We start from the raw sequence: 15,588 nt of genomic DNA, 5'->3' as shown, positions 1-15,588 counted from the left end.
GAAAAAAATAAAAGATTACTAAAGGGTATGTGGAGGAAAAATCAGATATTTTACCATGCTACAAAATGTTTACTTCTACAGATTGGGTGCCTGCTATGTCTCAAGCCACGTTTTAGGGTTTGGAACTGTAAAAACAGTGAAGGAGATGTTGATGTGGTCATAACTATGAACTTAAAGAGAAATTTATGGCTATAATTGCCATAATCATTTAAATGGCTTTAGTGATCATTCAGTTAAAATCATGATTTACATATGGCATTTGCAATGACATATTTAAAGCAGCAACTTCAAAGTTATTGTCTCTAATAACTTTAGAGTTAGATAACTTTCATAACTCTAATAACTCTATTTAAAGATAATTATAATTAAGAAATGGAAATGAAGCCTCATTCACTAAAACTGTGCCGATCATAGCAGGCATAATTCAGCAATTCATTACTGAATTGGTTCTGCACAGAAATAGGCTTTTCTCTGCGGAAAACTGCCCCGTTTTACGTGTAGAGAAACATGTATCTGTGTGTTTGGAGGCGAGATGAGTGCTTTTCAGTGTCAGGGCTACTGAGTGCAGCCAGCCCCTGCCTGTGTCCTCTGTGGGCCCAGCTGCAGCCTCACCGTTCTCTGTCATGTGAACCTGCCAAGCTTTCCCCCCATCGCTGGGCCTTTCATTCGCTGCTCCTTCTGTTTGCAAGGTTCTCCCAGAGTTTTCCGTGGCTACGTCCTCATGATTCTAGTCTCAGCCCGGAGTGCCTCCTCACCCCATCCTCTGGGATTCTCCGTCTCCCCGCCTTGTTCTATTTTCTTTATTGCACTTGATTACCACCAGGCATATTGTATCTTTCTCATCTGTCTTTTCCCACATAAGTATGAATCCTTTGAAGGCAGGGATTTTGTCACATTCCCCTCTGTATCGCCAGCCCCTAGAGCTGTGCCTGGCACACAGTATACGTGCTCATTAAACATTTGTCCACTGTTTTGTCGGATTTATCAAAATCGGTATGTGATCGCTGGCACAATTCACCAGGTTACGGCACGAGTTGTGGAGTCAGGATAGCTGGGTTCCCATCTTGGTCCTGTCACTTGCTGGACGTAAGACTTGGACAAGGTGCTTTACCTCTCTGTGCCTCATTTGTCTTGCCTGTAAAGTGGGGATAATAATTACTTACCTCAGAATTATTAGGTCAAAGTGAATTATAAATGTGTATGAACGATGTCTGCTGTATCTCTTGGCGTTAGCTATTACTATTATGACAAACGCCTACCCTGGTTGATGTAGCCTCATCAGACTAGAGAAAGAGATCTATCTATGAACACTGACTATTTGAAGGGTTCTTCCCACTCTCTTGACAGCCAGCAGGTGCAAGTTCTTTTTGTTTTGTCCCTTGCTGGCTAAAGCATTGCTGGCTGTCTCAGCACCTGCACAAAGGTATTATTTAATCTGAAGTTAGTGCTTTGACTCCTCTTCCTCCTTCCACTTCTCTTCGTACCTGTTAATAATTCACCAACAGAACCCTGCTCAGAATGTTTTCAAGTGCCTAAGATAAAATACCAAATAAACTGATTATCTTGAAATAGTTATCAAGATATTAAAAATAGCTGTGTAACTTTTTACCTATTAACACATTAAATAAGGTTTCATGGCAGATCTAAGAACGGTCTTAATACTGTTGGGCACAGACAATATTCTGAGATCTCAAACATCCTCATGTGATGAAAGTATCTGCTCTCCACTGGTAACGTCACGGGGATTTGCTGCCTACATTCACAGTTGAAGAGAACTCTATACATTTCAGTTACAGATTAGTGGTAATAAAGGTGCAGTTTCTTCCTTGCCGGCGGATTACAACATCCCTGCATCCCAGAGTCCCCGTGTTCTAGCTCCAGTCTGTGTGTCCAGATGTGTCCTGTCTCTGCTCAACATAAGCTGAGTTTACAAAGGGTGGGAAACAATTGCTTTCTCGGTTTAACAGATATTTCCTGTGTACCATGCCTGCTGTGTGATAGGTACTGTGCTAGGCAATGCAGATTCACGGCTAGGTCTCTGCCTATTTATATAGGTCTCTGCCTGTATAAACACAACATATAATTAAAGCTCTGGAGACATCAAACAGTAAAATACTCTCAAGAAGTAATATATTTTCAGATTAGGGGTGGGGATGTGGTTAACTAGCTAGCTGGTCAGGAAAAGCTTTCTGGGTGGTTGCTATTTTAAGCTGAGATTTGGATGAGATGGAACCAGCGGAGCAGAGAGGGATGAGGCAGGAGAACGAGGTGAAGGTGGGAACTGGGGATGTTTCAGGCAAGGGGAACAGCGTGTATGAAGGACCTGGGGTGAGCAGGATGTGGTGCCTGGTCCATCCTGAAGCCGCTTACTTTCTCCACCTCCGCTTATATTTTCCATTGAAGGGTTTCTGATGAGTCCTTCTAGAGTTTCTTTAGTAGCAACTAGGCCAATAGAAATATTTGGTTTTTTCCTTCCTTTACACAAATGGTAGAACCCGATGCATCCTGCTTTACAGTTTTATATCTTGGCCTCATAATTGTATTGGAGGTCTTTCCATATCATTGCGTAGACTGTTTATTCTTTTTTGTCTATAACCACAAGGCATTCCATTGGATGGCTGTACCATAGTTTACGTAAATATTCTCTATCAATGGACTGTTGAATTGGTTCCAATACTTTGCTATTCAAAATAGTGCTATAGTTAATAACTGTAATACTAATAATTATTGTGTTATCTCACCTGTGTGGAAATGTATGGTGTCTGTAGGGGAGATTTTCAGAATGGGAATTGCTGTCTCAAAGGGCAGACACGTTTGTAACTGCAGTAAATACCCCGAACTTCCTTTGTCTTGTGGGTGCAGTAGTTTGCATTTTCAACAGCGGTGGAGGAGAGTGCCTGTTTTCCCACAGGCACACATTTGAAGTATGTTATAGAACTTTTAGATCTTTGCCAATCTCATGAGTGAAAACGGTTTCTCAATTTAGTATTAATTGCTGTTCTTCCTGAGTGACGTTTAACTTTTTTTAAAATGGGCTTCTGAGTCGTGGTTAGAATGACCTTCCCTATTCCAAAGCTGTGAAAAAATTCTCTCATATCGTCTTCTAGTGCTGTTGTGGTTTTACTTCAAAAGTCTGCATCATTGATCCTTGGGAATTTATCCTGGGTGAGATGCAGCAAAATTATCTTGTCCAGGTGTCTGCCCCCATGCTGCAATACTATTAAATAAATATTTTCTTTCCTCACGGGTTCGAGATGCAATCTATGTACTAATGATATTAAGTCCACTGATTTAGGGTTTCTTGCTCACCTTTCTGTTTGGGTCACTGGTCCATTGACCGCTTCATTGTGCTGGAGCTGGAGTACCTCACTAATGTGGCTGTGTAACATTTTAATATCTTGTAGCCCTAATCCCACCTCATTGTTTCCTTATTATTGTCTGGGCTATTTTTATTTTTCCACATGTACTTTAGAAACAACTTAACATGTTAAAAAAATCTGTTGGTGTTTTTAAAAATTGGAATCTTGTTATATTCAGGTACATGGCCAGTGGTTTCACTTGTTTAATTCTCTTTCAAGGTTCCCTAGGAGGGCTTTGCCATTTTACAGGGGTCTTACAGATCGGTTTTCATCCTTAGTATTTAACCTTTTTATTTGTAAAGCAGATCGTTTCTTCCATAGCTTCTAATTTTTTTTCATACATGTGCAAACAGTTGAAGCCTGTGTCTTTGCTCATGGAGCTCACTTAGTTTTTATAGTGTTTTCTCAGTTCTTATTTGTTAAGATATATGCTGATAGCACCTGTGAAGATGACAGTTTTAACTCCTCCTTCCAATTTTTTGTCTCTAACCTTTTACCTGTTTCTTTTGTCTAGGACAGGTGATACTGGGCATCCTTGTGCCTCGCATGTATCTTTGTTATGAGTGGTGGTGTCTCTGGGCTGGGATGGAGTGTATCTTATTGAGGGAGCATCCATCTATTTATATTGATTTTTAAGAGCAAGAATGTTTGTGGAAAAGAACATGTGATTTTTCCCCCCATTTGTTTAAGTGAGTGTGGTGAATTAGGGTTCCCAATATTGAGCCATACTTAGCAATCTTCTGATAAACTCCACCTCATCGTGTGTTTTCACACTTTGCTGAATTTTGTTTGCTAATACAATTTGGGGCTTTCAGCTTGATATTCGTATGTGAGCTTGTCCTATATTTGATTTTTTATTGTTGTTTTGCTTTGGTGAGCTCTTTCTCAGGTTTTGCTGTATGTTTATACTAGCTTCATAAAAATAACTTGGATTTAAAAAAAATATTTTAGAACAGTTCAAATAACAGTGGAATTATCTGCCCTTTCATGGTTTGCTGGAATTCCTCTGTGAGATCATCAAGGCCGGGAGTTTTTGTGATGGAACGCTGACATCTTTTTCTGTTGTTTGGTAGAAAACGGCTCTGTTTGGGTTTTTAACATTTCTGGAGTCAGTTTAGTAAATCGTATTTCCCCAGAAGATGATCTCTATTGTAAATTCTCCCTCTCACTGTCTGCTTCTCCCCTTCTCAGGCATTGGCATCTCGTAATCTTTCTCTTCCAACTACTGTACCATCACTGTCACTGTAATTCATGTTTTGTTACCTCTCTTCTGGGCTATAGCCTCTGTTTTCTACAAGCAGATCTGCTCATATTTTAACACACAGTGTCAGTAGATTAAATTCCATAGCTTACAGTCTTATTCATTCATTTAATGTATGCTATCCAATGTCTGGTATGTGGCAGAAGAGAGTGCAGGGAAAGCTCTGCTCTCATGGACTTATATTTTAGTGGATAGTATCAGACAAGTAACGAATATAAATAAAAATCTATCAGGTAGTGATAAGTGTTATGGAGAAAAATGAAACTGCATAGTGGGGATAGAGATGGGAGGCTGGGTAACATCTATTATACAGGGTCGTGAATGAGCAGAGACCTGAAACAAGTGACAGACAGAGCTAGCAGGGACAAGTGCTTGAGGCAGGTTCAGTAAGTGCAAAGGTCCTGAGGCAGGAGAATACTTGTCATGTTTGAAGAATAGCGACAATGTCAGGAAGGGAGCTCTCTAGAACGAGCCAAGGTGGAATGGGGGAAGATGAAGTCAGAACTGTCAGGCGTCTGTGTGCTGGGAGGGGCGGGGTGGTGGGAAGTGGGCAGATCACGCAGGGCATTGCAGACCATTGTCAGTCGTTTAGAACTTATTGAGCGATGTGAAAGGTCACAGTACCTTTTGTTTTTGTTTTTGTTTGTCTTTTGTTTTGAGAGCAACAAGCGCTAGACTTAAGAAAAATTACTGTTACTCCTCTGTAGAGACTAGACTATAGAGGGCTATTGATTTAGTTTAGGAAGGAGAGAGAGTTAGTTTCCATCATGGCCACAGTGGTACAGTTCAGGAGAAGGGGTTGGATTTCAGTTATACCTAGAAGGTTGAGCCTTCAGGATTTGCAGATGAATTGAATGTGGCATTTGAGAGAGCCACCCTTGATTTCTCTCTAAGGATTTTTGACCTAAGCAGTCTGAATAATAGTGTTGCCATTTACTGAAAGGGGGAGCACTGAAGACATAGCAGGTCTGCACTGAAAGTCAAGTTTGGCATTGGACATGTTGAGGTTGAGGGTGCTACTATTGCTCTAAGTGGAGATGCCAAAAAGCAAGTTGGATGTTGGATTCTGAAATACAGGAGACAGGCCTTTGTGAAAATTCTTCGATGGCTCACCATTGCTTACAAATTTTAAATTGCTAACATCACATTCAAGATCTTTTATCTGACCCCAGCCTTCCTTTGAAGTCTTGTCTCACACTATTACCTTAAACAGACTAAGGCAACAGGCTTTCTTAGTTCCAGAATGTGCTAGGCTTTTGGCCATTTTGGTGCCGTTGCCAATGCCATTCTTTATACCCAGAACACCTGTCATTTCAGCTCTGTTGACTGGAATCCTAGCCAGTCTCCGTGACTTTCTACACAAGGGGGAGTAGCAAGCCAGGAAGGGAAAGGTCATGTTCTTTTGATGACCTTTAGTGAACGAACCCCTGGCCGAGTGCTCAGCCTGCTTACTCCACTTAGTGATGGGAGAAACTGAGTTTTTGTTTTCTTTATTTCCAGATGGGAACATTTAAAGCACATGATGGCGAATATTTCTTAGAACCTATAATAAAGGCAGATGGGAGTGAACTTGAAGATGATCATAACAAGCCACATCTTATCTACAGACAGGAATTCAAGAGAAACTTTTTTCTGCAGTCTCACAAACCTTGTGAAGTTTCAGGTAAACTCTTTATGGTAAAATTAGGATACCTCTAAAATCTTTTTTTAGGTTAAAATTTTTGTTTTCCTTAAATATTGACATGTATGATATTTTAAACAAATTTTCTTGACCTGGAAGGATCCATTAGAAATTATCTGTAGGAAATTTTTTTGTAGACTAAATCTAAATCCAAAAAAGTGTTCAGTAGGATTGACCCTTGAACAGCGTGGGAGTTGGAGGTACTGACCACCTCGCAACACAATGGAAAATCCACATTTAACTTTACAGTTGGTCCCCCTTATACACAGTTCCACATCCATGGATTCAACCAACCACAGATCCTGTAGTAATGTAGTACGAATTTAGTGAAAAAAATTCACGTGTAAGTAGATCCGTGCAATAACCTGTGTTAATCCAGTGTCCACTGTATATGAGATTTGTAGCAAAAAATCAGAAAAGTTTTACTCCAACCTGTTAGTCAAAGTAGTATGACTTTTCTAAGCAGAATTTTATTTTTTAAACTTTTTTATTTCTTTTTTTTCCTGGTGGAATCTTAAATAGTGCGTTTGAAAAGAATCAGGATATTTGCATAGTCTTAAAGCATCTCCCCGAAAACATTTATTTATTTGTTTTTAAGTTTTTAATTTAATTTTTATTTATTTATTTATAATTTTTAAATTGAAGTATAGTTGATTTATAATGCGTGTCAGTTTTCAAGTGTACAACAAAATGTTCAATTATACAACGAAGTGTTCAATTATACATATATATATTTATTCTTTTTCAAATTCTTTTCCATTATAGGTTGTTATAAGATATTGAATATAATTCTCTGTGCTATACAGTAGGACCTTGTTGTTTATCTATTTTGTGTATAGAGTAATTTGCATCTGCTAATCCCAAACTCCTAATTCATACCTCCCCTCCCCTTCCTCTTTGGTAATCATAGTTTGTTTTCTATGTCTGTGAGTCTATTTCTGGTTTATAAATAAGTTCATTTGTATTATTATTTTTTTAGATTCTACATATAAGTAGTATCATATGATATTTGTCTTTCTTTGTCTGACATTTCATTTAATATGATAATCTCTAGGTGCATCCATGTTGCTGCAAATGGCATTATTTCATTCCTTTTTATGACCGAGTAATATTCCACTGTGTATCTATCTCTATGTCTGTCTATCTATCTATCTATCTATCTATCTATCTACACACACACATGTCTTCTCTATCCATTCACTTGTCAATAAGCATTTAGGTTCTGAGCAGAATTTTAGACAACCGTCACGATGCTTAATTTTGAATAATTTTAAATTTATATAAAGGAAACATACTGCAGATAGTCCTCTGGGACTTTTTTGCCCAGCATTACTTCTGAGGTTTGTCTATGCTGGTACATATGGAAGCAGTTCATTTTCATTGCTGAGAATGTCACCACTCACATAGCCACGTTCCTGTTCATGAGCTTTTGGATATTTGCAGTTTTTCACTATTATAAGCAACAAGGCTGTGAAAATTCTTGTCCGCATCTCCTGTGTTTGAGATTCTCCAGAGTATACACACAGATACTAGAGAATTCCACATTGTTTTGCAAGGTGGTTTTTATCAACGTGTACTTCCAGCAATATGTGAGAGAGGTATGTTTCCTCATTTTTTCCTATAAAATTCAGACTCCTGAGGATTTATCATAGATTAGAATCCAGGAATTACTGATTTCTATGAAGTGTAAGTCTGTTGCTGGTAAAATAGTTTTATGTGGCATGGAAGTCATATTAAGAGTTGTGTCCACATCTGTGCATGAATCTTCACCATATCACTTCATGTCACTCGATGCAGAATGAAGAAAAGCACCTGCAGTTATCATCAAAGTACAAAACCTAGACAAAAGAGTGGGACTAGAAAGGATTTATTTGCGATTGTAGGTGTCCATAAACTCTCGTTCCGACCACTGCCATGCCATCTGTTTTGGGATATAATGATGTGAGGCCTTTGAAGGCTTTCCCTGGGAACGCACTTCTTAACCTTTGCTATTATAAGAGTGCCATTTTGGAGTGGTTCTCACTGTGTCTAAGGCCGTGTTTTAAATCTATTGACATAATAGATGCCTTTCTTATGCTTTTAATATGAGCATAAGGGTTTCATTTTTATGGCTTCAAAGAAAACACAAATGGGTGCAGCTCCACAATGGAACTCTACAGAAGGCAGCCGAGGCCTGTTCTGATCTCCCACTCAGGAGCAGCTCGTTTAATGAGTTGTTTAGCTTCTTAAGAAGAAAGCCACCAAGTAGACACTCTGAATGCATAAATGTTTCAGATAATGATATGCAGGGTTTGGCATTCACAATCAGTGTTCATTATCAGAAAGAGAATGGTTCAAGAAACACCAGGCCCTTCTGTTTAAAAAAGGAGAAAAACAAAACCCAAAATACTTATACTAAATCATTTGTATTATTAAAACTACAAATAAAAAGCAAATGGAAAGCTATAGGACTTAGTTTTCTTTTAATTATGATCTATTTTTTCACAAAGTTTATCTACTAAAATGTTAAAAGTAATATCACTCTTTTCAATTCTTAAATTCCCTACATTTCTAGGTACAATTAACATACATATTTTAATCACTAAAAAAGGCAATCAATTAATGGCCTAAATAATTAGCTGCTAATCCTCATCTTGTTAGTAAAAATGGAGAGTTGTAAATGTAATTAGTAAAATGTTATCAAAGGTTTTTTTTTTCCTCCTTCTCCAGTTCACACATTGCTGTTTAGAAATACTTGCAGGATCTTATCTGTTTTGAAGGTGAACCTTCAATCAGGAGAATTCTTCAAATAGGTGGGCCTAAAGATTTAGCACATGAACCAAAAGGCTCCACTGGAAAAGGAAAAGTCATTTTCCCCCATATTTCTATTGATTTTAATTCATCGTGACCCTAAACCATTGCAATTCATAGTGACTTCAGCCTTGATGAATTAGATTAAGCTGTAAGGCCAGATTTCACCATGTGCCTTGAGGTCCTACAAACCCAGCCACTGTGGATGCCAGGTTCCCAGGTAGACGTTGGACATATTCTAAGTAAAGTCCAGTGGAAATAGCAAAACATGCTCATAAAACCCATGAAGTGAACAAACAGCCCACACATATTGCCACCTCACGCTCCCAAAATTAAAACCCAAGAGGACAATAAGCCTTGAAAAGATGGGCAGGAATGAAGACACCTCTGGATTCCGTTACGTGTGGCTCTGCCATTGCTTATCCTCCAAGGAGGATCAGACCAGGTCTATGTCCCCTGGGGGCCTGGTGAGCCTCCCTCCCTTTCTCCCATTGCCCCTCTGTCCCTCCCTTCTCAGTGCCATGGGGTGGGAGCTTGGAGCATCTGTGGAGCAGTGAAACAGAGGGTTTGATGTGAGCAAAGTGAAATGTTCTTCAGCAGATTTTAGATGATGCTGGCCAGCTTTTAAATTTCTGTGCTTTTCCTAATTTTTCCTAAACTTGTTCATTCCTATAGTCTTTCAGCTCCTAATATGTATAAAGGTAGAACTGGGTAAGACTTGAGTCTCTTGTCAGTTAAGTTCTCAAAGCCCAGTGGGTGTAAAAGAACAACAATAAAAAAAATCAGGAAAATTACAAAACTGAACCAAGGCTGCCCACCCTGTGTCAGGAGCAATATGGCGTGCAGTTGACGGGCTCAGCGGCAAAAACTGGCCTGGTTCCACTGAGGAGGTGACATTTAAACCATTTAATCTACATTGTGTGAAGAAGGATTTGTAGATATTTTCTAAGAAAAAGAAAAAGAGGATGGGCTTGTATTAAAACATCCATGGATTGATCTGTTTTATGTAAGTATGGTCAAGGGAGAGACTTGGAGACCACCTTACTTTTGAAAGAAGAATTTGTTACATACAGTCCCCAAGAGAAGGGGACCCGCCACCTGGGCCACATGGAGAAGCGCCCAGGTTGGGCAAAGGCTTTATTTCTGCAGCAGTGAGAAGTTGTTACATGGGGGTGTCTCCAGTTAGGCAGGAAGTGAAACAGATCTTGGGGTGTGTGGTTGGAAGGTTTGCAGTGTGATTTCAGTGTTCTCCTTGAAGGCTGGACTGTAGCAGGGATGGGTAAACAGCTTTGGCAGTTAGTTGGGTCCTGTGATTAATACCAAATCATCAATTACAGAATCTGTAACAGTGGGTTGGAACCTGCCTATAGATAAGAGAGAGTACTATTTGTACCTTCAGTGTCCCGATGGGTGTGGAGAAGACTGTGGGAGGTGGGGGCAGATGAAGCTGTGAAGACGCACAGGCAGACAGGAAAGGGCTCTGAGGATTTTGTCGGCTATCCTCTAGGCACTGGGCAAATGCAGAAAGGTTAAAGCAGAGACATCCTATGCTGTGTTACTCAGCTGTCAGTGTTATTTTTAAAGATGATTTTGGATTTGACTGAGAAAAGAGACTGAAGGCAGAAGGACTGAGTCCAAGAAAGCAGCTGTCTTGTCAACAAAGGACTTCCAAGTGTCAAACAAGTAAAGTGTACATAGGGCATCAATTAAGGATGATTTCCTTAAAGTCCCCTCAATTTTGATGATGTGATAAAGCTTTTCTTGGTGTGTGAATCATCAATTTGGATATTTCTGTGAAAAACATGAGAACTGTTTTCTTAATAAAATTATTATGTTTATACACAGATTATTCCCTTTAAGATAATTCATCAGCCTGTGTTTGGGGAACCCAGATGTCTTCAGTGTCAGCAGAGGCCATAGTTTACCTAGTAATCTGGGCGTCAGGGAGCAGAGTTTACTTCTGGCTCTCTTAATGACTTTGAGAACTTAACCTCCATGGATCTAGAGTAGGTGGTGCATGGCTAATGAATTTGATCTGTTTCCCATGTAAGTCAAGTTTAGGGGTTTCTATCTTAGCTACTTCACAGATACAGAGGCTCAATCTACCAATTTCAAACTTTGATTTGTTACTTTTTCAAAATCCAGAAGTAGTGGGCTCAATAAAACTTTCAAAAGCAGTGCCAATAAGTTTATTTTGTGTAAAAGTTAATTGAGATATTTCATAGGAATTTAAAAATATTTAGCATAACATTTATTCTGAAAAGGATATATGTGGATCTGTTTTGGATATTATTTGTTCTTCCATTGGTCTATTTATCCATCATTATGCCAAAACCAAAAAATATAGCTAAAAATTGTCTTTAAAATGTTATAGCTCTATTATAAGTCTTGAGATGTGGTAAAATAAGCCCTTGATTTTATTCAAAATTGTTTTGGCTATCCTTGACCCTTTGCATTTATGTACATATATTTTAGATAATTTCCACAAAAGGAAAAAAAAGGATTTTGATTGGATTTAATTGGATCAATAGATGTTTGGAGCTGTGACATCTTTCTAATATTGTCTTCCAGTCCATCAGTATGGCACATCCGTATATTCTTGCTTAATTTCACATTTAATATTTTAGAAGTTTCTTTGTAGAGATCTTGTGCATTTGTCAACCAGTTTTGACACTATTATAAATGGTATAATTTTAAAAATTTCGTCTAATTATTGTACATAAAAATGCAGGCAATTTTTTATATTAACCTTATACTTAGCAAGTGTATTCATATATTCTAATAGTTTATCTGTTCACTTTTTGATATTGTCTATGGACAGTCATATAAAATGATTTTATTTCTTCCTTTCTAATCTTTCAATTTTTTTTTCTTTTCTTGCCTTATTACATTGGCTAGGATTTCTAGAACAATGTTTGAATGGAAATGGCAGTAATAAAAATCCTTGCCTCATCACCAATTTTAGAAGGAAAAGTTTTCAACCTTTTCTGATATGTACAGTGTCTGTTGTGGGTTTTTCTTAGGAAGAAAAATCAATTTTTATATGATTAAGAAAGTTCCCCTAAATTCCTACTTTATTAAGTCCTTTTTATTATGCATGTATATTGAATTTTATCAAAACATTTACTTATGCATGTACCAAGGTGATTATATTTTCCTCCTTTGTTTATTTATTTGATTCTTAAATGGCAAGTCTACTTGGCTTCTTACCAGACAAGGTCTGGTAATATTTCTTTTTTTAGTTTCTACATCTATGTTCATGAATGAATTTGGTTTGTAATTTTTCCCTTATTTCATAGAAAAGAGCAAGGAGGATAAGGGCCTATTGAAAAGAATGATTAAAATGATGGTCCATGGAATATAAGCTGTATAATCATTTTGCTTTATTCACTTGATATTCTTTTGGATTTACTCAGCAAGTAAAGGAGAGAAGTAAATAACTCAATAGATTTGTGGAGAGCAATAAATGTAAAGTTTTCTGTCTACATCCCTAAAGTATTACTTCACTAATTATCCAGATAGCTCATTTTACAGTTTTCTTCTGGTCTGCCAAACCTATAACTTAACTGCAGATCCTTAGTGAAGTAAATTTGAATATTTGGCTCTCTACTGTTTAGTCACTTGGTGCTTTCCTCATGAAGAGGATGCAGGATTCTACTGATTTGCAATTAAAATCTGATTCAAAATTGCAACATTCAAAAGCAGTCCTGCTTAAAGACATTGAGACATGAGACTGGGCTGCACTCACACTGAGTACAAGCGTAGGGGAATCCTGCACAAGGACGGGTCATGTTCTTGGCTGGTCCCAGCCTGCGTTCCACTCTTTGTGAAGATCATTACAGCCAGAGTGAGAGTTGGGCCCATCTCCAGGTCAGCAACAGACGTACTGTTTCATGTGGAGAACATCCAGACCTCTGGACCTACCCAAAAAAGGCTTCTTCCTCGGGCATTTCTTCCTGGAAGAGAACCAGGAAAGTGAAGAGAAGAAACCCCCCTCCCCACTCTGATCTGTCAGTCTGTAGTCCGTGACTTCTTTTGCACGTGCACAGATGTACTGGGCGTTAGAGTTACCTCCTGGCATAAGACTGACAAAAACATTCTTTTAGAAAGTGGTGATTTGTTAAATTCTGAGATGCAGCATAAAATAAACTAACAAAATACCTGCTTGATAATAAGAGTTCAATCTATCGATGATTTCAAAATTTGATTTTTTTTCTCATTTTTGTCAAAAACTAAAAATAGTGGACTTGATAAAAGCTGACAAATCAGTGTGAATGAAAACTGATTCCATAATAAAAATATTAAATATTCCATACTATTAAGATATCACACAGAATGTTTAATTATTAACATTTTAAATTCATTTAATGACTGTCTTCTAATTAGACCTCTAAGTTTTTGAGTGTTATATTTACTTTGGAAAACACCTTTATTAAAAAAATCTTTTAACCTAATATTAAAGGTTAGAAAACTATTTCATATAAGAATTCTATTTTTTCAGTCAAAAGCTGTTTCAGGAATTTTAGAGTCAGGAAGAGTAGATACATAATTTAAGAAATAAATTATAATGACCAGAATAGTATTGGAATAAGGAAATGAGTTAAAGTTTAACCTTAGATTACATTTTAGATTTTTATGTTATAACTTCATTTTCCAAAAATAATCAAGATAAAAATGATAGTTAATCATATAATAGGAAATGCTCAGCTAAGATTTTAACAAATCACTTAGTAATAGTGTGGAAAAATAGAATTATACCAATACTTGAGTTGGTAGAGCAAATAGGACATAGTGCTTTTAAATGATACCTTGAACTAACTTTGCACTTTGGGATGCATTTTAGAATGCTGAGTACTTAAAATTCCCTCAAGACGGTTCTGGAATGATTCCACATGAGGCAGATTGTCAGATGATATGGAGAATCTAGCTCTAGGAGCAACACATGCAAATTTTGAAAAACAAAGGGAGTTATCTACTATTAAATAATAGTAAGTGGATATGGTTTAGGGAGTGGATCGCCATGAAGGCTTATCTGAAAATAGGAAGCGAAGATTGTGGTGGAATTCTGTACTGTCATCCATTTTAATAGTGTTATGCTATGTTCTAATTTCAGTAGCCACACAGCCTTGCAAAATACACTCACTAATTATCAATGTGATACACAGAGTGTCCAGTGTGAACTCTGAATAACTGATTTTTTTTTTTTGAAGAATGGAATGTTACATTTCATTTACATGTTCAATTGCTAGGGTATAAATTTAACTCATTGATAAGATTTTCAAACATCTTTTCAAGCAGTAATGGAGCAAGAGTTTGGAATATCACACTGTTACGTGTATAATTGTCCATCTAAATTCTTCTGACATTTGTGTCGGTGGGTTAGTTTGTCTTAGTCTCATTTTGCTGAGAATTTCTGATAAGGGATAGGATTTGAAGATGTGGAAAGGCATTTCCTAAAATGCCAAGGCAACACCTGTTGCTCTTTTATACCCATCAAATGTAGAGGTTGGGATGCCAAAATTACAGAGGCACAACTGGTGCATATTCCTTCCCACTAAAAAAAAAACCTTAAAGGTTTTGAGTTGATGAATGAATGTGTGCTTGTTTTCAACTCGACCTATGCAAGATTCCTAGATTCCACTTACTAGGGAAATTGTCTTCTACATCTTTAAGAGCAAGCCCCATGACTTGACTTCTTGAGAATGTAGAAGAAGAAAGAGTATTTGCTTTGTAATACTTGACCAGTTGCCCTTTTCCTTGTCAGCACACAAAGCAGAAGGGACTTGAATTTCTTGCCGGGTACAGGATTAATGAGCGTAATTTGGGGATTTCCAGTACCCTCTTAGTTTTTTTCTCTCAGGGCCACTAGAGTAAAAGGACGGTACCGGATGGGTCTCAAGTCTGCAAGGTAGGGCTTGGCTCAACTCTGTGATTCTGTCATGCAGGGAAGACTAGATCCAATATTTTCATGAATATGACTTGCTGGTTCCTCTTTTAATTTTGTAGGAGGCAGCGTTTTCCATTATGACCCTGGTTACTAAATTCTTAACATTCTGCATGTATTACCCACATCTGACATTTAGAAGAGTCATGTGATGTGGAATTCAGATGTAATAATTGATTTTGAGGAAATATGAATTCATCTCTTTGTTATGCTCCTTATTTAGCTGGTGGCTGTTGAAATTTTATGTAACCTGTGTCACATGTCTCTGTTTTAAAAAGTGCACCGTTAGTAATAGTAGCTGATTCAGGGATGCAGTGAGGACTAATGATGTAATGACTCTCTTATGTTTCAACTTTTAGCTGGCTACAGGCAAGTCCATAATCTTCTGCACATTTATTACTAGTAGGTAGAGTTCTAATTACTAACTTGTGAACCTCTTTGAAATAAAGTGCTGTAAAATATTTTATAAGCTATATGCTATAATTCTATAATAGTGGCTGAGATTTCAAATATTGTCAAATTAGAGAACTATATAGATTTTATAAGTTTTTAT

General features: G+C 37.6%; 1 protein-coding gene across 2 annotated transcripts in view; it reads left to right on the top strand.

The window, feature by feature from the left end:
* Nucleotides 1-15,588, top strand: part of ADAMTS20 (ADAM metallopeptidase with thrombospondin type 1 motif 20) — a 134,158-nt gene that overhangs the window by 12,896 nt on the left and 105,674 nt on the right. For both annotated transcript variants that reach the window (XM_031462728.2, XM_031462727.2), the window contains exon 3: nt 6,121-6,283. In XM_031462728.2, the coding sequence (XP_031318588.2) occupies nt 6,121-6,283 (163 nt within the window). The remainder of the gene's footprint in view (nt 1-6,120; nt 6,284-15,588) is intronic.

The sequence above is a fragment of the Camelus dromedarius genome, chromosome 11 (genome assembly GCF_036321535.1).
Source record: "Camelus dromedarius isolate mCamDro1 chromosome 11, mCamDro1.pat, whole genome shotgun sequence".
Taxonomy (NCBI): domain Eukaryota; kingdom Metazoa; phylum Chordata; class Mammalia; order Artiodactyla; family Camelidae; genus Camelus; species Camelus dromedarius.
Note: the sequence above shows the minus strand (reverse complement) of the source record. Positions and strands in the feature narration are given on the sequence as shown.